Raw genomic sequence first — 24,936 nt, 5'->3', positions numbered from 1 at the left:
TGCTATGGCAAAACATTGTGATTGGGCCCCACATGCCCCCCCCACACTGTGTCATAGATTTCTCAATCAATCACTCTTCATTTATAGAGCGCCAATTCATAACAGCGTTATCTCCAGACTCTTTCCATAAAGAGCAGGTCTAGACCAAACTCTTTGATTAAGAAAGAGACCCAACGATTCAGGAATTCAACATTAAGGATTCAAAAATCCCCACATGAGCAACATCAGATGTTATATTAGGCAACAGTGGCTGGAAGAACTCCTCTTTAACGGGAAGAAACCTGGAACAGAACCAGGCTCAGAGGGGGGGGGCTTTCTGTCGGGGTCCGTGTTGGGTGGAGGTTGGACAGTGAGGGGGGCTCAATTGAAATGCAGTGAAACTGGACTTTTGGGGGTCTGTCCGGCCTGGGGTGCCAATTATGCCCCATTTGTGATCCCGCCTTGGTTCTGCTGGCCTTGGGGTGTTAGATGCTGACATTATACAGAAACAGCAACATTGCTGGTTCAAGTTCGGTCAGCAACCTTAGTTGCGTGTCACTCCTCCTCATTTCCTGTCACCTCTCTGTTGTTCACTATCAAAAGAAAGTTAATAATGCCCAAATAGTTACTTTAAAAAACAAATGTAAAAGCTGTCTTTTGTCTAGTTCATGTGAGGGTGACCAGATAAAGGCCTTTAAAAACACTGGAGCTGGCTAAATCCATTCTGCTGGACTGATCACATTGCCTCTGCTCCTCCCTCGCCTCGCCCAGAGATTACAGCTTGTTCTATTCTTTCAAGAAGTCCTACAAGCTTAAATAAAAACACAGATTTTCCCCCTCTTTCTTTTTTCCTGTCTTCTCCTTGCTCTTCTGTCCCTCTCACTTCATCTCTTACAAATGTAATTACTATTTTGAAAGTGCAGTCTGAGAGGCCGTCCACGCCTGGCACTGCCTCACTCGCTAATAATCAGGGAGCTCTAATACAATTTGACTTCTGCTGTACGACCTCTCCAGGAAGACATCAGGGGCCCTTTGTTCCTTCTCTTCCCCGCCTCAGGATGAAGGGAGAGCCGAGGTAGCAGCTGAGAACAGGAGAGGAGAGAGGTAAGTCAAGAGGTAATAAAAGCAAGGAGGGAGGGGGAGAGGAGTGAGTGGTAGGCCTGTGTTTTTGGAAAGGGAGCGAAGAAGAACACGTGGATGAAAAGATGAAGATAGATGTTGAGTGGAAGGTGGAAACTGAAAAGGCAGGGAAGGGAGGAGAGAGTGAGATCAGACGAAGAGGGTGACGTGTTAAGTGTACACGGAGGTGAGTGAGGGAGGACGCTGGTCCCCTGTCCTCCCATCAGTGGAGAGGAGGTGCTGCTTGAGGGCTTTTTGTTGGTGCAGCTCCAGCGCTGGCGCCACCAGGCCAATCAGAAAAAGAACGGGGATTATTGCTATTTGGAAATAATGAGACATCCATGTGAAAGTCAAGAAAAGAGAGAGAGAGACTTCCCTGTGAACAGACAAATAGAAGTTAGAGAAGACTGTGCCTCTGTTGTTCATATGATCGGTCTTGGTTATCCTCTATTTCAAGTATAAGATTTTTAGTATTGTATGTTTATGGTTGCATGTGTTTTCCTTTTGCTATTTGCCGCATTATTATTTTGGACAGTGGATGGCGGTAATTAGATGCACTGGGCTGTATATGTAGGGGCAGGGGTTACAGGAAGGGGTGGGGCACAGGTGGACGGGGCACACAGTTCTCACCTGGCTGACTGGCAGGCAGACGCACAGGAACAAAAAAAAACACTCCAACAACAGGATTGGAAACCCGGTATGTTCACCATTGCTCAGCCCACTCAATAAACCACAAGCTAAAGCGCTATCGATGTCTGGAGAATCAGTTTTAGCTCAGCGTAAGAACACTCTCACTGCACCTGGACGGTCATGGCAACAAGAAAGAACATTGGAAAAACAGGAGAACATTTAAAATTACATTATAATTACCATGTTGTGTCTTGTTGGTTTAATCTGTGCATGAGCCGTAATGTAAAAATGGCACATTGCACTATTACAGGAAGTTACCGGGAAGTTGAGGCTCCAGGACCTTATTGCACCTGGCTGCCCTTCGCCTAGAGGCAGAGTCAGCATGTCACCTCCAGCAGAAATATGATGCGTCATTAAATCTGGGTTTGAGCTTTACTGGTAGGCAGAGTTTGTTACATTTGGACGCTGCTACTGCTAAACTAATATCTTCCTGGCTCCAGTCGTGTTTTTTTTTTTCTTCTTCTAAATATATTTCTTAAGCAAAAGAAGCACAGTACAAAATACTGATGACAGTTTGACAATAATGATCAGAGTTAAAATGTGGAGAAATAGTGGGATCAGATGTCATGTGTCGGCAGAGACAACAGGCCGCATTGCTAATCATATATGCACGTATAGGAAAACAAAACAATTGGAAAATGAAATTCCTGTGAAAATAACCAGCCAGACAAACATTAAGAAGAAGAAAAAAGGATAGAGAGAAGGGAAAAGGTGTGGAGTGCATCACCAGAGATTAGCCACGTTTTTAATAATGCATATCCATGAGAGTGGTATCAGTCTGAAAGAAAATCTGTGTATTTTATCATTCGTTAATTTTTTGTTTCTGACTTCAACAATCATATTGTAACACCGTGGGGAAAGCTGATCTAGCATTGGAGAAAATAATGAAAGGAGCAAATGACTTACTTTTGCAATCCAGTAACACTTATCAGGCAAGCACAGAGCTGTTTGGATGCCAGTTTGTCTCACAGGCGTGAGTGTTGAAGGTTGGGAGCCACGATGAAGCCTGGCTGAAGCCGAGCTGAAAAACACCCTGCTGGACTCCATGACCGTCACTTGGCCTTTTCCTCATATGCCTCAGCCGACCCCATACTGTGATTAACAGGCAGCCACAACGGGAGCGCAGTGAGTTCAGACGTAGCTGGCTGCCAGGGTCACTGTACATGGCGACCAATCGTCCTTAGTTGGCCCGTGAGTCATTTATGGAGAGTTAACATAGATTTTGAGGTATAAAATATCATATTTGTTTTATTTCTGTGCTGACCGTGTTACTGCACAGGAAGTGTTTTACAGGAAGACAAAACATTTACTGGCAAACAATAAAATGCAGGAGCTAAATATAGACTGATGCAAGTCTGCTCCTTGAGATCTTTGTTCCGTCTGAGCTTGTGCAAGGGGATTTCAGATTTCAAGATCATTCACACTTTCTTTTTTTTTTTTTTGCCCAAGTTGTTGTCTGTAGTGAAAGTAGATTAAGTCCAGGCCATACTGATACAAAAGTACACTAAAAGGAACATACTCTAAAGGTATTTGAGCACCATTTGTCTATGACATCACATTTGCAGGACCATTAGAAGCCTCGTATAACTCAACATTTTGGCTCACACGTCCTGTTTCAGACCTTCAGCTGTCATTGCAGCTTCTGTTATTGCAGAAGGAGGAAGGCACATCACGCATCAGGCACAGCTTGTGCGTCAGGTAAGCGCTAATACTTGTCTATTGTTACCAAACAGTAGCCTTTCCAGTGCTCAAAGACCAGAACAGCTGCACTCAGGGAGTATCCCACTAGCTACTTTGAAGCTTAAGATTTTTAGAAATACAATATGTTTCAGGACAAGTTTTTAACAGGCCAAGGAAAGGCAGTGAAAGTCAGTGCTGCTCCAATGTTAACAGCGTATTCTAATCACAAAGCTCTGAGGACTAATCAGTCTGTCTGTGGCCTGCGTGTGAGCCCTGCTGCTGCACAGACTTGTGGAAAGGGGTGTGTGGGGAGGGGGGAGGAGGGGGTCGAGTCGGGCCTCACGGCGGGAGCCTCTCTGGAGAGCTGCAGAGCGGTCAGATTGCCAGGCAGCCAGACGTTGGACTGTGGGCATTTCCTTCTTTCAGATGGCTTCAGTTAAAGGAGCGCTCCGTTCTCTCAACCTCTGGCTGGCAGCGCACACTAGCCCCATGTGGAGCATCACTCGTTAGGGCCTGTTGTCTGCAGCCAAAACCTCAACTGCTCCCCAAGCCACCACGGCACCACTCCCGGCCATCAACACCTGCTAACACATGACACGCAGGCTGCACACGAACTGCTGGGAAGAACTTCCTTTTGCACTGCCGCCTCTGGATTTGAACTAACAAGGCCCTCAGCATCCCTTTCTCTGTCTGACGCCCCGCTCGTCAGATGGCCCCTGTTAGCTGCCTTTTCCTTTTTTTTTTGATCTCATGCTGTGTTTTCTCAAAAAACGCCTCAGAGTTCCCAAAGTCATGTCACTCAAGTGTAAAACTAACTGTTATTAGTTGGCAAAGGTTTGTTTAAAGGCCCCGTCACATAGTTCCTGTCTTATGAGTCACAATTGCTTTGATAATTTAGTGTCTTGTGTTAAAAAGACCTTCTCACATCCACTAGGTCTGGCCTGGCAGCCCAGTCTCCTGTCTGCTCAACACATAATACATTGGACCTATGGCTGGAAAATTGAATCACCTCATAAAGGGATGTGACCCACAAAATCACTCTGCTTAATGTTATTGTTCTTCACAGTCTCTCTCTCTACTCTCATTCGGTGACCTTTTAATTTAATATTTCTGCCTTCGCTTTGTTTTTTATCTGTTGGATCATGTGAGTTCCCATCGTATCTCCAAGGTGGGAGAGCAGACATCGCGAACGGAGTGGCAGTTGATCAGGAACACAAACCATATACGGCGAGTGTGTATGCAGCCGCCCTGTGCTTTTCCTCATTCGTAACCATCCAAAAAAAAAAAAAAAACAGATGACAATGTGTCAAAACAGGGTGCGTGGAGTGTGTATGTTCAGGGGCCAGGCCTTGGCTCTTAGGCTCTGTGATCACCATAATCAGGGTTGTCAGCCCTGCACCGTGTTGATAAAGAGATGCCACGAGCTCCTAACATATCATATTTCCCAGAACATGGGAACAACGTGATGGCTACATGTCCATTACTTTGTCTCTTTGTCTTTGTCTCCAGCTGGAAACCGCACAAAAAATATGCCCGTTAGGTGTACAACTTCTTAAATGCAGACATTTATAACGTGATGATGTCTAGACTTGTGAAATCAAACGTGTGTTTTCACATTTCTATGGGGAAGCCAACATTGTTAGTTAAAATATGTCCTTTAAACCATCAAGATCAGATGTGTATTAAATGGTATTTTTGGAAATCAAGGCAAAATCCATGAAGAACCAAATATTAAATATAGAATAGTCAAAAAAAAATTCAATCTGACGCAAAAAAAACTTTCTTGGATTTACTCAGATCCACTGATCGCAATGATTCAACTGAAACGAATCGATCTCACAATATAGTCTTTCTCAGTAGGGAACTGTTCATGAAAAATTAATGCTACTGTTTTGACTAAAGCGGCACATAAAACACATGCAAAAATCCAGTTCCCCTCTCAGAAACCAAAAAGCTACAAATATAATGACAAATCTGAAGCTGAATGTGGTGAGGTGATCACAGGTAGGGCTATACTCAGTAATCACTTCACTCGTACAGACTTCACTGATCTCTCTTGATCTTTACAAGGTTCTTTCCGTTTCAGAGAGCCGTCAGCTCATCTGAGGCCCTGCACAAAGCAATGAGCTTCTCAGGGATCTTGGAGGTCCTGGACTCAGTCACGGTGGTACAGCTGCTGCCACATGGAGGTAACTCTACCGGACTCAATATTAATGACCAGTGACCAGGGCCTCCTTGTAATCCACTTATCGTCATTACACAGGGTCAGCGTGGCTACTGCTGCTGGGCTCTCATACCCCTGCTGGACGCACTGTACATTCCATTTGAGTGGTGTACGGTTTGGAAGATGCAGAAACACTGTTTTGCTAGTTCCATTTGCATGTATTGGGTTGTATAAAGTTGCACCGAGTTCTTCAAATGACAGCGCTGCTGGAAACCTATCAGGATAATACAGACTATTAAAAGAATGCTTCATTGCAATAAAAACAGACACACATTTGGAAAGCAGATCATATTTTTTTTTTTTTTTGCCTTTCTCACTCTAACCTAACTAAAGGAAATCGTGGCAGCGATGAGACTAATTTGCAAAACACACGAGGAAGGTCCTGACCTCGAAAGCACCAAGTTTAAAAATGACAGTTTAGAATCAGTGTAATTAAAACCGTTTCGATAGAGGTCAACAAGGCTCGGGGGGAAAGCCACAGAGAAAGTTTAAGAAAATACAAGTGGACAGCTCTGAACTCCTCTAACATAGTCAGTGCCTTTGTGCGTCCTCCGTCCTTGTACGCTGCTTTAGCTCCACATGTGTCAGGGGAATTTTTCAGTCCCGAGGACTCTCCAAGTTGAACTTTTACCACTTGGTCTCATTTTCAAAAGCACACACAGAGTTAAGTTAACCTTCGCAGCACCAGCAGGCAGTGTATACATACGCTACCCTGCATTAATGACCCACTGTGCTGCAGCTATTAGACGGAGCTGGTTGTTATGATTTCCACGCATTCTCATCGGGGTGAGAAGGCGTTCTCAGGCCAAGGAGGAATGAGGGGCATCCCCTGTCCGCTCCTCACTCCCCACACTCCGGTTCCTAAAGTCCTGTAATTGAGAAATACAGCTCAAGGTAACATGCCCTGAAGACCTTTGCCTACAGACATGAGGTAATAGTGAGGCTAATTAGAGTGAGGAGACAGGGTGGGCAGAAGCTCCTGGCCTGAAGCCCCATTAGTCTACAGTCTCCCTATGGTCAAGGGTATTTACCCATGGATGAGGAAAACAGAGCAGCATCGCTGGCTGGCTCCTATGGTAAAGCCGTGGTGATGAACTGAGTCACCACATGAAAGACTGTGCAAAGGCAGGATAGCAAAACGGCGGAGAAAAAGAAGCGAGAGACTGAGAGAGAAAGGCTCATTCAAGACCAGTGCTTATGAAAACTGATGAGAAATCTCAGCAGGAGCCTGGCCCCCCCACCTTTTTACTCTGCCTTTGATGCTCATGACGTATACTTTGTCTTGGTACAAAGGCAGGACCCTGATGCTGAAATTTTAACAAAGTCAACATTATGTGAGACATTTAGCCATTCTGCTTTGAAAGGTTTCCAAAATGCGTCGGGGGGGGGGGGGGACCTCTATGACATGTCACTGGACCGGCTTTCTGACTTTTCCACAACTTAATCCCCCTTTTACCTCGGCTCGGCCCACTTCTCCTCCTGCCTCTGTCCTGCCTGTCTGGCTTCAGTCCTTATCTCCTGCACAATGGGTTCAGTTAATTCAGCATTTATGAACATGATAATCAATAAATCAGTTCCATTGACATCATCACCCTGAACGGCAGCTCCTCCAAAAGAGTATTTACTTATAATCCACCAGTAATACAACACTTCTTGAGAATAACTGACATGATTAGAAAGGGTGGGGAAGGTGCTAATTAAGTCAAAAGCAAACTGTTTAACCAAGAAGGGAGAGAATGGAGAATATAAGGATATTAATGTTCCTATGGTGGAAAAGTTACCGTGGGACATGCTCCAACTCCCCCCAACTACAGAGCTCTACACTGTGGAAACACACCAATTGCTCGACCCGAAACCCCCCCATGGACCCGTGAGACAAACCTCAATCACTAATAACCAAATTCCTCTGCCACAAAATGAAAGAAGAGATTCTGCACAAGGCCTGGAGAAAGAAAAGTGTTTTTCAACAGGAGATTAATATATGTCAACCAAGGCTACCCCCCCCCCCCCCCCCCCAGAAGTCCTGCTGAAGGGAAAGAATACTCTGAGGCAAAATGGGCAGGACAATACCTAGACTGTTTCCTGACAAGCTGCGAGTATTTTATGACAGTGGAGGAGCAGAAAACACAATTTACATAAACAGTGAATGAAAATAATAAAAAAGTGAATGAAGTGAAATTCAGGAGGCCTTTTAATTACTGTACGCTGTGAATCTGCCGAGCTCAAAACGACACCTGCCTAAATTCCCTAGATTTGCCCACTGTACATGAGGAAGAAAATAAGATGATAAGTGATGACATAACTGGGGGATCAGATGGACTCATGGCAGAGTGGTGTAAATAATTCAAAGATGAGTTAACATCTATTTTACTCCCTGAACTAAACTGGATTTTTAAAAAGGCACAATGAAGAAAATGATAGGCAGAGATGCGGATGATATTTTTGATCTACAGTGCTGCTTGATAGTATGTGAACCTCTTGAGCAGCATAGCATAGAACTTTCTGTTGTTTTACCATGATCAACAGTTCTTTTTTATATATAAAATGTTAGGTCTATGTTCAATTGCATGTACTTTTAGAGGGAATCGTGAGAGCAGCCAAACAAAATGACGTGAAACAACAGAATGAGTGAATGTGCTGAAGTAAGTGAACTCCCAGCTGCATTAGCAAAGTCAAGGAGTTCACAGATTCAGGTGAAACACAATTGGGTGCTTAATTAATCAATTAAGCAGGCCAATCAAATGAGACAGCCGTAGGGAAGGGGGGAGGGGCAACACTTAAAAGAGAGAGGAAACCATCCAAACCTAAAATAAAAATATAAAAAAAAAAAAAAAAAAATGCAGACAAAGGGCAAGAAAGAGACTGGAGAACAATTCAAGAGAACTCATTACAATGCATCATTAATCTCCAGGGTTGAGATAAACACAGAATCCTACATACAATAAATCCTTAGATCCCCAGTGTGTTCTGTTAAATTATTATAGTTGGCGGAACGAAAGGGGAACAGACAGAGCAGCTCTTTGATTTGGTGAGTGCTAGTGTTCATGTCTGAGCTGGGGAAGCCATCACTTGGTCTTTACTCACATGGCAGCTCACTTTTCATGGGATGATGGAGAATGATGAATAAAGAGGAAGGGGAATTGGTTATCTTAAATCAGTCAGAGGGTGCAGGCAGACTTTTATACAACTACACAAAGATTTATGGAAGAACAATTATTTTTGCTACTACTTACTACGGGGCATGCATATTTTTTTTTTTTTCAGGATTACATCATCAGTCTTCTAAAGTATCTTGGCATATGTGGCCGATTCCTGGCCCGTTGCTATTCGTGTCGGGGGAAATCTAATCTGTGAACATGTGTTTCTGTCGTCCTCAGTTGCAAGAGAATAACATGCAGCATCCGGCTGATGCAACACCCGCATCACTCTGACAGTGGTGTGGGCTTACTCAGGGCGCATGCTGATGACATGTCAAGAAACCAGGAAGAAAAATAAAGGGTGTCTGTCGCTACCTTTGACACCGAATCAGGCTCTCATCATTTGTTACAGAAAAACATCGTGGGAGTCCAGGCAGTGTCGCCCCCTTCTCGGGCAATTGGAGTGCTATTAAAACAAAGCTTGACACCTTCGGTCAGGCTGAATCAAATAAACACATGTAAAAAAAAAAAATGAGTGGATTAGATGGAAGGTGAATGTGAACATGAGTTTGAGTGTAATGGGTAGAACTGTGGAATGTGAAAAAACTCACTGGTGCTCCAGAAGGTCTAACGTCCCTGTCCAAGCATCCCCCTAGCTGCCGAGCTACCCAGGACAGGATGGCTTTGTGATAAACATACATCACTGAGCTTGATGACTTTTGGAAGGGCAAAACCTTTGGACATTCACTCATTTAACCACCTTGGCTCAAACAGCGTGACGGGCCAGCGCCATGTTCCGCAACCTTTCAGTCTCCTGCCGTCACTCTGTTAACCTAATTGAGAAGACATTGTGTATAGTGAGCAAGACGTGGCTCTTCAGCCTGGGCGAGTACCTGACCTTTCCTGCCACCTCCTCCTCCTCGTCCTCCTTGCGTGCTCATCCACCTTGGCTGTAAACTCCTCGTCTTCTTCACAAAGCCATTAAAGGGGAAATGCGAGGGTTAGAAGACCTGATTCGGACCAGTGGGGGATTCTTTTGGAACTTCGTCAAGTGGAGGCCTGTAGAATCCTCCAGGTTGAAGGCGGGACTTCTCAAGAGCTTCCCTTTATCACCCCCACCAGCTCCCCTTGCTCACAGAGCCACTGTTTTCAAAGGTCCAGTGACATCTGAGTTAATCATTTGGCAGCAGGACACACTGGGGTTAGGTGGTGTCAGCAGTCATTGGATTCAGGCCTTTTTCTTCAATCTCTTTTCATCACTCTTGTTTTGATTGTCACTCTTTAAATGACATCATCTCGTTGTTGTGCCCTCCTCCTCTGAAATGGTTTGATTACACCCCGACTTGAGAATTGGTGCCACCTGTTTTTCCAAATGCGCCCAACTCCAAATAAACAGAAGTGGATGGAAACACACATTAATATTATCGTAAATGTAGACGGACACCTGGCTTATGACAAGTGCACTTGTGACGATGACAAGCAGTTCATGAGTACGATAACAGGGCTATACAAGGTGTCTGAAAGTCTGCAGAGAGGGATTCATCGTTTTTAAAGTTAGTTTTCATCTTCATTTTGATCAGATCGTAAAAGACAAAAGCCAACTGTACCACTTTAAACTTTAAATGCAGTGCGGAGAAACATATTCTGATATTGTCAGAATCAAATTCAGCTGCACTGACTCACAGGTGAGATAAACAGCCAGTGACTGACATCTACTACACTCTAGCGCTGCCATTTAACAAAATAAAAGGCGTCAGCTCTGTTTACACAACTGTGCACTCTGGACTGAACCTCTCTATGGGGCAGCTGAAAGATCTCGCTGGAAGATATTTCTCAAAACGGAGCTAAGGATAGATGTGACTGGCACTCAAGGGCACAACTCTCAGAAAAAAAACGGAATATTTTTCACATGCCATTCCACCACACACACACACACACACACACACACACACACACACACACACAGCTGCTCTCAGTCTTTGCCCAGCTAAAGACATGAATTCATTTAACATCTTTGAAAGACAAGTTTAGTCTGATTTTCTTTAATATAAAATGTAGCAGTTATCAAGAATAATGTAAATTCATACAATTTGCCTCAAACAGCATTTCACTTACAGCAGGAATTAGAAATATTCTCTGGAGACTGTACAAATCTGATTCTGACCAATAAAACATATGGCAAAAGGGTGTGATATGTGGCGAACAAGTAAAATAACATATCAAAAAGGGGAACTTACAACAGTTAAAAGAGAAGATCGATAACACTCTTACATTTGTACATTAAGTAAGAAGCTAGAGCCTGAAGGTAATTAGCCTGTCTTAGCATACAGACTAGAACCAGGGGGAAACAGCTACACTTGGTCTTTGTCCAAAGTAAAAAACTGTGTACTAGCACTTTAAAGCACACAAAGTAATACATACAGAAACCGCGAGTTCATTAAATTACAATTTTAGAGGTACAGTAGGCGTATTTTTAAACTTTGGACAGAGCAAAGCGAACCATTTCCCTCATTCTGAAGTCTTCACAGTAGGCTCAGTTAATTGCCTCTCCGCTCTTGGTCCGTACAGAATCGAATGACTTGAACGTGGTATCGAACTTCTCATCTCACTTCAAGCACGAGAGCCAGTGAGGGGGGGCAAATTATTCCCTTAAAGTGTGAAGCGTTGCTCTTCGTCGGCTGCTTAGAAAATCAATGTCCTAAAAGTTAGTGTTAAGCTTAAAAAAAAAAAAAAAAAGACTCAGTAAAAAAAAAAAAAAGTTAGACTGGGATGGGAGAGTCAAATTAGCAATAAACTTCTAATGCTCATAAAGTCAGGAGCGGCTACTTTGCATTTCTCTGAGTTAAAATCCTGGACGTGTGCTGTGGACGCTCTATTAGCAGCCGTGCCAAAGCCATTTTATGTGAATAAAAATAAAGACTCCACCCTAATAAAACACAATTGTGAACATTTTCTTCTAGCAGCGGCCAAAAGTCTCCGGTTCTGGGACGTTAAATGGCAAAGCTGTTATGCTGGGCACCTTCATATGAAGGCTGGCTGTTCAAAAAGCTCCTAAATGGAATATATAACACCTAAATAAAATGGCTCTCTATGTGCTTTGTAGGGGAAAAATAGATTTGGGTAATGAAATCAAAACACTTAAGTGAAAGAAGAGATGCCTCTTGTGTTAAAAGCTGTCAGAGAGTGGCTGCAGTTGAGATCAGGTAGCTCTTGGAGTAAAGATATGTAAAGATATGTATATAAAAAATGGTATGCATAACACAAATTGAGGATATTGGAAAATATATTAACTTCTCTTAAATAAATTTACACTTACTGCCCTTTCTTCAGAGTGTACCTGACGATGCTTTGTTTGGAGTGACAGTCGTGGAAGCATTATGGAAGCACAGAAAAATAGTAAGACAGAAGGCAAATATGCTCTCTCTCTTCCCGTGTATCCCCTCTGAGGTTGTGTTCTTTTACAGTGGTATACATGGAAGCTGTCCGCCAAGAAGAAATGTGTCAATCCCTTTGGTTCTAATGGTCTAACGGTTCTGGTCGGCGCAGATATGCTCGTGCTGCGATGGTCTCTGGGGGAGGGGGGGGGGCATTAACACATTCTGGTTTGGACTAAGGAGGTCCAGCTCGTGGCCGTGGTTGCGTGACCCAGACCGAGACCCAGATCAGCATCCTAGGCTCATATTCTGGACAGATGCCCTTAACCTCAACCCTGTCAGATCTGCTCAGACCTGGAGATCTGCAGCCACACTGCAGCTGCCTTCTAAATCCAACCTGATCCCAGGCGATCCCAGCTTCTTTTCAGCTCTGTGCAGCTCAGGTATGGCAACGCAGGAGTCTGCCGCTGTCTTGTTTTATTCCTGTTACCCCCCCCCCACACACACACACACACACGCACACACACACACACACACACACACACACACACACACACACACCAGCCATAGCAGAGACACAGAAAGATATAAACCTGCATATTTTTTGTCAAAGCCCTTCCCTTTTTCTTTTTTTTTTTTTTTTACTTTCACAGTCTGCGTCGATCTCAAGAGTGAGTCCAGCTGACTGGAACCCAGTGAGTTTCCATTTCCACTTTCTTAAGTGCCGACCGCAGTTCGCTGAAGGCAGTCGGGAGGTCATCGTTGACAATGACCTTTTCAAACAGATGGCCATATTGACTCTCCATCGTCCGGGCAGTGCTCACCATCTCCTGAAAGTCCTCCTCCTGCAGTGCATGTGAGAAGAGAGAGAGAGGAGAGAGGTGAAAAAGACAAAAAAGCAGAGATACAGGCACAAACCAAACTGTTCATTTCAGGCTGCCTATCTGCTGCAAAGACACCGGCCACAGTAAACAAGAGAGGAGATAAATTCACATACTGTAAACACAAATTACATGGCCTCGAACACGCAAATACACATAATGCGGCCCATATGGAGCCCGTTATAACCTCCCAGTGACACGGTACCCGCACATGAACCCGGGCAAAGACCACGCACTAAAACCTCTCCATGCAACAACCTGACCTCAAGGAATTTTCATAATTTCCTCCACCGAACACACACGGTTATCCAATTCACAAAGAAAATAAAATATCCTCAAAATAAGCAGACGACAAAACATAACCATAATTTCCAAAAGACAAGTCTGGATTTTATACTTGTGATAGGGAAATGACAGCTTGTGCCTATTCTGGAGTCCGAACTGAGAGCTGCGACCGTGTGAACCTGCTGCACAGCCTGCTGGATCTGCTGGAGCTGGCAAACAGGGACATCATGAAGACTGAGTGTCAGGGTCTGCAAACATTTCTATCTAATGTGTCTATCCCACAGATTGAAGTGTACCTGAAGGGGCAGAGTCAAACGGAAGTTGCGCCACAAGACTTTATCCCAAACAATTAAAAAGCAACTCAATTGTGACATCCGGTAAAAGAAGACATGTCCCTTATCACTGTAAAGTCGTTGCGTACTGACATGAGGGCTTTAACTCTGGTTCTCCAGAGGGACAAAGAGTTTTCCAAGTCAATATGCAAATCAGCCGTCCAGTGTAAAGAACAAAACCACGTGCTGACTGGTCAGGCTGGGAGTAAACATTCCGGGGATCCTGTATTCATAGACGCAGTATTCTGAGAGCGCCCAGGTATCTCTCCACGGTGGTCCCTCTGAGGCTTTCTGGTTTTAGGTGTTTGGAGCCGATCCCGCCCTCAGCGCAGCAGCACGGCTACAGCGGCTGCACTGATTTAGCTTCATGTTTTTACTTGCAACACTCAACTTTTAGATTTCTGGACAGATATGGGTTTGGTTTTTATAGTGAGCCCCTTTGCCAAACACACAATTATAAATCCACACAGATGCACATTCATGCACGGATACTCTCTAACACACACACACACACACACACACACCCATAAATGAGCTGAGTGTGTGTACACAATGTTTACACATATACACACAAGGCATCATTAAAGTTTAAACTCCCAAACGGTTCAGTTTTTAGAGACGCTCCTTCCAGAGTTACTTCAGAATGTTTCTGGCGGTTTTCCGCTTCATAATGGATTAGCTGCGCAACTACATAGAAACACTCACTCACTGTGACACACAGCTAGAACCTTTTCTGCCTTCCTGTCTTGGATGCATCTACCTTACGAAAAAGCCGAGCCACGCCATCTCACGCTCTACTGTCTTTTGTGAGGAAGGTATGATGGTTTTATCAGCCGCGTCTTGGAAGATGACAGTAGGAAGACAGGCTGAGACAAAAAGGCGGCTCAGGGAGGGCAGGAGGTTTGTTGGCCTGTGGAGAAAAACTGTTCCACACAAAACCTCCGCAGGACTTCCACATGTTTGGACCAGGACTTACAGATGACCAACTGTGTCCAAGGTGTCCGCTGTGTCCTCTCACCTGACCTGGCAACTAAATAAACTTAGGAGACTGTGCGCTGCCTTGTGTGTGTGTGTGTGTGTGTGTGATGTTTCCATGTCCAGCAAGGAGTCTCTGTGTCTACCCCTAAGCCATTCCAGGTAAAAGAACATTAATCACAGCAGGAAGCTGCTTAAGGGACAGCGAGCTGAGTAGAGTGATGGAAAGAGAATCAAAAAAAAAAAAAGAGGGGAAGAAAATAACAAGATAGATGTAGGATGAAATAAAAGGGGCACAGAGATGAATATAATGAAGGTAAAAGAGGAAAATGGAAAGCTGGGCAACTAGGAGTGAGTGAATATTCTTTGGCAACCACTGATCCGTGCTGGATTGCTCTCCTCAGAGGGCAGTTTGAGCTGATGCCACAACCGAAGGGCCAAACTGGAGACGAAAAGCACCGGGGACTCATTTCTCCCCGCTGCCATTAGATTGCTTAATTTCCACATGAAATAATGCAGCGTCTTGTGCCTGTTCAAGTACTTTGTTCTAGCACAGATAGATGGCAGTTTTCATTGAACTATATGAGGCTATTGACTCACAGTTTGGTTTTTACTACATATGTTCCTTCCTGTTTTAGATTTTAATTGATGTGATGTTTTATGGCCTGTTTTTCTCTTTATTCTTTTCTCTATTACATTAAGTTATGATTTCACTATGTCCGTTTAGACTTTAATGGCCCGAAACAGCATGTGTCAGCCTCGGATGTCATCTTTTCAAACACACACACACACACACACACACCCGTCGTCAATGGGAAACCTTCATTATCGATCTCAATAGTAAACCACACCATCACAAACCAAACAGATGTTTAGAAATCAGCTTGAAATGATCGTCATCATTATCATTTCAGATAACAAGCCACATTTTGTGCATGTTACAACCTGAATTATGCAATACATCAGGCCGCCTTCGCTTGCTTCTACATCATCATGCTTCAGCTCTTGGAATTCAGCTCCAGCTGAAACAGTGGGGCCGAAGTCAGACTGCTCCAGCTGAAACAATGAGATGACTGTTCCTCGGCCTTTATCATTAAAGCAGGCCTGGCGCTCTGAGAGAGAAATACAGCTGGAGGAGGATAGAAAATGTCTGAGACGACTCACCCAACAACAGTTTTCTCTTTCAGGGGCCTTTAACAACAAATCTGAGGTGGCTTACCTCCTGTCAGTGTACATGAACAATTACACAGAATCTGGTTTACTACCTGGCTGAAATATGCCTCCTTGTCACACAGTTTTATAGAGGTGTATTTGTATTACTTGAGAGAATAGGAGAAGCTAATAAACCGAGTGAGTAATAACAGCAACAGCATGGCTTGTTAGCAATCATCGCATTTCTGACAACTAAAGCTCATTGTTTTCAGGAACCCCCGCTGAGAAATGAAGTAGCGGACAGAGGCTAAATGATATTTCACCGTGGAACTAATGCAAGCAGACTTTCTGTCTGTAAAACTTGACAGTGAATTTAAATATCTATGAGGTGTTCTGATGTCTGACCATAAACTGTGACCTAACTGCATGCGGTGCTGTATGTTGGTGTGTTTGACTGATGGTGTGTAAAGCTGTATGCAATGTTTTAAGGCTCCGAGGTGCTGACCAGTACTGCTGGTGCTGCTCAGGTGGACCTCTGCCAGTTTGGACTGGGTCACAGGGTCTCTTTCTCTGAAAACGTATATATGCACAGTGGGTTTGGGTGTCCCTTGGGTCCATTCTGATTTGGATCCAAAATTTCATGAAGCTACGATGATAGGCTGACACCTTCACCACTGAGCTACCGATGGATTGCTGTTGCACTTTTGAGAGTTATTTTAGGAGAAAATGAGCTGATTGCTCAGTGTGTAAAAAGTGTAAAAAAGTTTGAGAGTAAAAGTTTAGTAATGCTGTGAACAACAGCCTGATTAGAAACAGAAGAAAGGCAGGGATCTTAAAACTGGACTGTTTCTGGCAACATGAGGTCACAACCGAAGATGGAACCTTTTTCAGGAGTTTTGGGGGAAATTTAAGTGCTGATTTCATTAGGTCTTTAAGATTATTACATCCAGTCAGGAACGAAAAGTCAAACTTAAAATGTTCGATGATTGATAAGATTTAGTGTATTCAATTTTTTTTTGTCAGAAAAGAACGTGGGAGGTGGAGATTATTCAACGGAGTGAAGAAGTCGTCTGTTGATGTTGCTTGCATACGTTTTCAATAAACACGGATTCAAAAATGAAAAAGCCAGAGACGTCGCACATCGCCTGTCATGTTGAATTCACACCTGCAGACCACTCCACCTGCCCCCACTGTTCCTTTGCTTCGCGGTCAGTCTTAATGTCTTTGACAGCCTCGTCTCTCTCTCTCTCAGCTTTCCCATCTTCTTTTGTCTCTTACCTCCTGCTGTTCCATCCGGACACGCTGGTGCGTTCGCTGACCAGCGTGAGCGTTGCGCCTCTGGCGAGCGAGACACGCGAGACACGCGAGCGAGTGAGTGAGTGTCAGCCGTGAAGGGGCTGGGAAAACCATCATCTACCTCACAACCCCCACCCCACTCCAACTTGCTTCCCCACCCGGCAATTTCACAGCTGCACAAAACACAGGCTAATTGGTTTCATCTGCGTCCCTGCAGGGCTGAGATAAATGTATGTAAGGGGTGACCTCATCACTCACACACACATATACTGTACGTTCACAAGGTCCAGACAGCGTTTCTGTTATTTCTTCTGCTGAAAATCAGCGAGATGCAAAACTATCTTTCTCCAGTTTTACACCATGCAGTCAGTGGACTGTGTGCTTAGTGTGTGACTGGTCTTCTTATACCTTACGAGTGTCAGCATCTTGTACAGGCTTTGGTTGTTTACAGTTTTGACCTTAAGGCTTAAATAATGTCATATATTTCACTGTGTATCTGTTGTAAATTTGCTCCCTGGCTGTATGTTTAATACCCCCCTTTATCCTTACTTGTGTATAACAGGATCTGGCTAATAGCTGCATCCTGTTATTTTCTTCCGCAGTGATCCAATTTCCTTGCACGACTCATTAAACTTTAATTTAACTTAATTTAACTGATTTGAATTGTATTTACAAATACCAACCAGGGTGTTAGATAGTAGATCAAACTGATTTCCTGTCATTGTCTAAATCAAGGCAAAACTGATCCATCTGGTGCTTCATTAAACAACATATTTTGTTGATCAATGTCTGAATTGGCGTACCGTAAATGGCTTGGCAAATCCCTTGTCGTCCTTGCCTGATATCATTTTGGCATTCTGTCTGGTCTCCCTCAATCTCTCAATCGTTGGAGGCTTCACAAACACTACAAAGGGTTTAAACTCTGCCGTCCGCAAGTGCTTTATCGTCTGAAAAGAGAAAAAGGGAAAGCTAATGTGAACAAGCGACAAGCTTTGAGCAACGAGAGGGAGGAGACAGAGATGAAACTGGAATGCAAAAGTAATTTTATACACATTTATTAATCTCTTAATTAACTGCTAACATGCTCACAATGAAAATGCTACACGAATGTGTTTAGCAGTCAATATTTAACAGGACTCTGGGGAGGGCTGACTGTCATGGTCGCTATGGCCAGGGTTGTTTGAGAACATGACGTATATAATGGGCCATGATTTTCGAATATTTGTTGAATTATAAAAAATTGAATAGTTTACATGACAATCGTGTTATTTAAAAACTAAAGTAGTATGGCCGTCAGGAGCAGTAGATTGATACGGGGCTTTGAGATGGAGCCAGGTACAAACAGTCTCTGATTTTTTTGTAGTTTGGGCAGCCTGAGTCCCATTTCATCCAGCTGCTCTTCCCGTGACCGGACATTAGCCAGAAGCAGCCTTAAGTACGGGCCGGGTCGGCTTAGAGATGATGTGGGCTGAAAAAACTAATTTGAACATGTAATTCTGCCACAAGTGATAGGTGTTATAGTACAGTAATAAAGGCACAGTGACAATTTGTGCAGGATCTGATCGCCATGGCCCAAGATATATAGAGGAAATCTACAAATACAGGAAATAAGCAGTAACTGATTGCTCAAAATGCCTCCCTTTAACACCTGCTCTGGTGACCCAGTGAGCAGCCAAGGCCTGAGGAAGCCAGGGAAGAGAGGGATGTGCCTCTGAGGTAGGTATGGGCAGAGGTGCCACAGGGCTAAAATACAGGGGGGGGGAAGTGAGGGATAGTGGGATGGAGAGACTAGAATGGGTTAGAGAGGAAGGGTTTCAGTGACTCACATGAGGCTGGACGTCCAGTAGGCACACTTTGTTTTTGGAAAGGACAGAGCGTATGGAGTCTAGACATGTCCCGTAGTAATTCCCTTTGTACTCGCCGTACTCGATGAACCTGAAGGGTGGGATGGAAGAAGATTGAAAGAGAGAAGAAATGAGAAGATTACTGGACAATAAAACACCTTTCTGTGTGGGATTAGCATCTAATGCGACACTAATATCGGTGGTTGGCGTCAGCACACACTCCGGAGATTCATCTTAGAAATACTGATGCATAAAAACCCTACAAATCCGCAGAGAAAGGACGATTACTCTTTCAACCGCTAACAGAACCGAAGACAGCGCTCTTTAAAACTTAAAATCCAGACGTTTTGCCCGAGCATGTTTTCATACAATGTCTTAACACTGACCTTTCAATCAGTAACACCTGTTTGTTCGAGAAAGACCACAAAGCCCCTGAATCCCAAAACCCTCCCCTCGTGGAACCCACAAGGATTTTAACCCAACAAGCAACAGCGTGGGCGCGAGCTAACAAACTACTTTCCACTAGATAATCTTCCCTCTTTCACACCAATCAGCTGCTGTGAAAAAGTACACCCGTGTATTTTTAGCTAAAAACAAGAAAAAGAAAAAAAAGCAGCGAGGAGGAGTAACGACGTGGAAAGAATCCGAAGCTAATAGGACTGCGTGGCATGCTTGCAGTCTGCCATGACGAGTATTGGATAGAATGACTGCTTCAGTGTGACTGATGGCATGTAAAAAAGAAAGTTTTATAGTAATTGTCCATGTAAGAAAGTTTTACTCAGCGTTTTTTTTTTTTAAAAAGACAGGAGGCTTAAGTCTCTAAAAAAAAACACCGTTCAGTTATGGGAAATTCATTTAAGAGCTTACAGTAGCCTTTGTTTAAAAAACTCACACCTTGCAGCATTCGGCGCTGTTTGTCGTCAAAGGAGAAGGTAGATGGACCACAGCGAGGCATGCCGCTGGAGGTTCGACTGTGTTGAGAGTATCATCGTGGAGTGTTGCCATTTTGACACAGAACAGGGCTTCCCTTGGGAAAGTTGTTCAAGCTAAACACAAGTTGTTGTGGCCCCAGTTCGGAGACCTTTTGATTTCCGCACGGAGCGCATTGTTTCTGCTGCATGCAATGAGGCATAACGCAAACAAGTTCATCTCACTCCTCGTCTACTTTGCTGCCTTGTAATTTCAGCGTGGAGTGTCCCACGCATTCGCCCCACATCACAGCTCTGTCACTCACCCCTCCGACTCCCCGAAAAACATTGCATGCCTTGACCTGCACCGCAACATGGCCTAAATATACAGCCCCCCTTTTCCCTTCTTCTCCCTGCATGCTCTGACACTCAATATGCACTCACCACCACAGGCATCCCTCTATGTCATAAGCAGTGTATGTGTGTATTTGCGTGCGTAAATGTTTTGCATGTGCACCCTTCAGTATATCTTCACCCCCTGGCCCCCCCCCTTCCAGCTTGTGTGAGACCAGCAGAAAGGCATCAATCATTCTTATGACTATTACAACTTGCATTTCAATTTGTTGGCCACAAATGTCAAGGCAGGCTGTAGTGCGGCTGGATTCAGAGAGAGCGCCTAAAGAAAGGAGGAAGCAGAGACAGGAGACCTTGGGGCCACTGTCTGGAGATCCGTGACCAACACAGGGCCCAGCCCTGTCAACACCAGCTCACACTCAGTTACAGAGACGCGGACGACAACAGGGAGGCTGTGTTTGAACAGTGGCAGCAAGCGTTTGACCGGTCAGTCAGACTGCTGCTTTTGCTTGCACTGCCTCTTAGTGGTCCACAGCCCAGACAGAGGTGGATTCTGTTGTTGTTCTCACCGGCGTACAGTCCCATATCTCACATAGTCTAAACAGTCTGTTTGGTAACATGTTGAAATAACCAAAAAACTACATTTACATTGTTTCTAATGTGATTACGGCTGAAAGATTACTTTGTATGAAAGTATGAAATTGCCAGCAATTTTAACAATCACTTATTGTTTTAACTTATTTATAAAGCAAAAAATGCCAGACATTTGCTCGTTCATGCTTGTCCAGCGTGAGGATTTATTTTCTGTTTTAATTGAACTAAGTGGACGATGAATCAGCTCTTCTAAATCCCTATTTAACTGACTCGCTTAGTGTTAGGACCACTGCTGTGAAGAAAATATTTTTAAGGGTGAAGTCAAAACATCTCAGGAGGATGTCATTTTATGGGAATTAAGTTTAAATTTGATGAGAAAAGTTATAAAAATTTGACAATAAAGTCATAATATCATGGGATATTTACTCCACCTTAAAAAACACATCACATGTAAAGTAAGGGACGGATGGAATGCGGGTGAAAATAACAAAATAACAATAAGACTTCAGGATATTTAAATAAGATTGATTGAAGAACTGATTACATTATTCAGTCCTAAAAGTGTTTCTTGAGAAAAGGGAGTGTAGCACAGTGTGATATCAACCTGTTACATCTAAACAAATGATATTTTAGTACAGACGACTCTTCAGACAAGACGGAAGTTATCTAATCGCAAGTGTTTTAAAGAGGACTCAATAGGAGGTTAAAAGAATACTTGGTAAAATGGATTTACTCCTAGTGTGAGGGAAAAGAAGGGTAGCTTTGAGATCTGATTTTCACTTGTTTACAATGGACGGACAGTCTCAGTTTGAGGTAATCATTGTATTCACAAAGTGCTGCAGAGGTATTATGGTTTTACCGTTGTAAATACTGACATGGTGAATATCTGTAGTCCATGACCGCTGCAAAGTTAGAATGTGAAAGTCGGGTCTGTAATTAGTTTTTGGGTCTCTGACGCAGCTGTGCCTACTTGTTGTTGTGGATGTCGGTCTCGAAAAGGTGTTTGGAGATGAAGTGGTACTCCACGCCGTCGCTCTCCTGGTTCCTCTTGGCCCGACTGGTGTCTAAGAGAAGGCAGAAGAGAAGGAGTGATTACCTCAAACCCAGACTGTCTGACTCACTGCTGGGGCTGGAAGCATCTGAACTGAGCCCCTTATTAACGTCGCTGGATGTCTGAAAAACGGCACGCTGGGCCATGCCAACCCTTGTAAGTATTATTGTGTAATAGCACTATAAAATACACAACCTGTAGTGCTGCAGCGCTAAACTCAGACACTTAACTGACATTCAGCAGAGGTTTACTATGCCTTATTTAAATTTGTCTCTTGTAATGTGGCTGCAGTGCCTGTAGAAACAGAAGCTCTAGCATTAGCCGACAGCTTTAGCGGCTGGAAGGTAATTGAGTTTGGGAGCTCTCATTAACATCAAGACTCTACATTTACTTGGCCATAAAACATGCAGCTTTGCTGTAAAATGGAAGGCGGGGGCAGCGGAGGGACGTGAGCAGACAGCGCTGGTGGATGCGTAAAGGTCACGGGGTCAATTCACACAATGGCTTGTTTCAGAGGTGCTTCGGGAGGTCAGAGGGGAGAGATGTACATCCGTCGGACACCCCGATCGGCTCCAAAACAAACTATTAAACTTTTATCACCCGCAACAAACACTGCCAAGCAGCGCTTTCCTCTCCTCTAGGTTGTGCCCTGTTAGTGGACCCCTGCCTCTACTTTATACGGTCCAGACTGATCTACAGGGTTCACAGAAAACCAACGGTGTGATTTATACAACGTGTCGCTTGCATGAGAGGGAAAGACAGCGATAAATCCAACCGCGGTGCACAAGACACTGAGGAAGATCAATGACGGCAGTGTCATAAGATAACATATACACGTGCCTCCCATTCAGAAATGTGTCAGCCAAACAGCCCTTCAGTTGTTAGGCCGACACCATCCGCCATGATTTTTTTTTTTGGCATCTGTTTTGTGGCACAGAAAATAATTACAGTGCAACAAAAGAATGTGCACCCGTTCAATCCCAAATCATGGAAAATATTAGTAAACTTGGACTGGAATAAAAATGTTTAACCCCCTACTCTAATGACTTATTGCGGTGCTCCTGATGTTTCTTAGACGGCTGGTTTACATTTTACAGCGACGAGCGGAGCAAGAGCGAGAGAAAGAACAAATCTTAACCTGGGCAACGAGCTGGTGGTCTCCAAAGCTCCGGTTTTCAAATTAACAAAAAGGGATAATGCATTCGGGCTTAATCCGAAACAACAGCAAGTGTTAAACACATCCATGTGTCCATTGGCAGCAATCAACCATTAAAAAAAGACGGAGAGATACTTTCTGAGTCTCTCTTCTTTCAATGAGAGCCATGGCTTGTGCCATATGTCTTCCATATACGTCAGAATCAGGCTGTCTGGCTTCTATTAAACACAGCATCACAGGTCACATTTGAGAACAATTAACATGCCTTATGGAAAAAAGGCCCCACCAATGGGATTTTAATACTAGGGACATTGCAAGTGTCAGACTTCGACTGGGACACATTCATTATGCCACACGGCATGCAACAAAGACGACAATTAATATCAGCGCTCCTCAAATTTCCAAAAACGCGTGTCGCAGTTCCCCTCCAAGCCCCAGATGGTAACTATGCAATTACTAATGTCATTGCCCTGCTTCTATGTAGAAATCTAAAAGGTTTATTTATCCCAACATGCTGGCTGTGGGACATCTCAGAACTGCAAAAAAAGCTAAAAAAAAAAAAAAAAAAAAGCTTGAAGGGCTCGGAGAGACAGTTGTTTGCAGCAGAGCTGGATGGTGTTTAGGATTATGGCGAGCCGTCGGTGAACACTTTAAGGGAGAAAAAGAGAGGAGGCAGCAGAGGAAAGAGGACAGAAAGAGACAGCGAGAGTGAGTGAGAAATAAGCTGAGAAAAACAGGAGAGAGTTGGTAGCTGTGTGCCAAAATTGTGAAGCAGTTGGAATGGCATGTTTTCAGGAGGTAGAAAAACTTTGTTTCCTCCATCATTCGAAGCTTGTCAGGCAGCCGGTGAAAAGCTGACAATTACACAGGAGGAGAAACAAGCGCCTTGAGAGGACCAGCCACAATGCCTGAGAGCTGCCCCGGGTCCTATTCACTGCCAGACAGCTCCTCGTGTGTGTGTGTGTGTGTGTGTGTGTGTGTCTCGGGCTGGAACTCCATCACTTAAACAGCCCTCTCACATACACTGCGAAAACTAAACTGGAACAAGTAAACTAAACATCCTTCACCCAAAGTGATTATTATGACTTGTCGCTACAAAGTCGGGGGGTGCACTGGGGGTGCCGTGTAATCAGAATTTGATCTGGCATCTTATGCACTTACATTTCTCCGGGGGTGTATTTCCAGTGTGTTTGTCTTGATGGACAGATGTACCAGAGGCTTCTCGAGCACAGGTGGATTCAGAAGAGTGGAGAGGAGGTACACTACACTGCTGTAGTGTCAACTATTTACTGGGAGCAGCTCACCAACAGCTAACACTGATACAGATAGATGCTTGTTTTAGTTTAAAGTGTCCTCTTCTTTTTTGAGAACAAGCCAAATTCCATAATATAGAGATACATTTCAGTGATAAAAGGTTTTGCTTGGGCACCCTGGTGGTTAAGACACATGCAACATCAGTGGTTCAGCTCTGGCTCAGGATCATTCTTGCACGTCCTACCATTCTCTCTCTCCTGTTTCCTGTCTGTAATTCTACACACTACAACTAAATAAAAGCAAAAATTATAAAAAAAAATGTATTTACACCTTAATATTTGAACCTTTTCTGTAGCAATAAGAAGCTTTTATAGGTTTGTAGGTTGAACTGCTGTATGCTGTCGCAGTTTTCTGATGTCCCACAGTTCACCTGGCTTTCTTTTAACCCCTGTATGGTGTTCACCCGTTTTCATGTTCTTTATCAAAAGAAAAATTATACGATTAATAATTTTTTCAAACTCAGACTCATCAATATGAGCCAAGGCCAATGAGTCTGAGTTTGGAAAAATAATGAATCGTATCATTTTGCTCTTGCTAAAAAAAATGAAAACGGGTCCCACAGACCCGAACACCATACAAAGGGTTAAGCAG

General features: G+C 43.8%; 1 protein-coding gene across 3 annotated transcripts in view; it reads right to left on the bottom strand.

The window, feature by feature from the left end:
• Positions 1 to 12,718: 12,718 nt before the first annotated feature.
• Positions 12,719 to 24,936, bottom strand: part of mpp7a (MAGUK p55 scaffold protein 7a) — a 119,856-nt gene continuing 107,638 nt past the window's right edge. For all 3 annotated transcript variants that reach the window (XM_070853157.1, XM_070853158.1, XM_070853159.1), the window contains exons 14-17: positions 21,795 to 21,888; positions 18,951 to 19,059; positions 17,928 to 18,071; positions 12,719 to 13,048 (exon numbers count right to left, since the gene is read on the bottom strand). In XM_070853157.1, the coding sequence (XP_070709258.1) occupies positions 12,869 to 13,048; positions 17,928 to 18,071; positions 18,951 to 19,059; positions 21,795 to 21,888 (527 nt within the window). In that variant the 3' untranslated portion in view covers positions 12,719 to 12,868. The remainder of the gene's footprint in view (positions 13,049 to 17,927; positions 18,072 to 18,950; positions 19,060 to 21,794; positions 21,889 to 24,936) is intronic.

The sequence above is a fragment of the Pempheris klunzingeri genome, chromosome 21 (genome assembly GCF_042242105.1).
Source record: "Pempheris klunzingeri isolate RE-2024b chromosome 21, fPemKlu1.hap1, whole genome shotgun sequence".
In the NCBI taxonomy this organism is placed as follows: Eukaryota; Metazoa; Chordata; class Actinopteri; order Acropomatiformes; family Pempheridae; genus Pempheris; species Pempheris klunzingeri.
The sequence above is the reverse complement of the archived record's forward strand: the minus strand, read 5'-3'. Positions and strand labels throughout refer to the sequence as shown.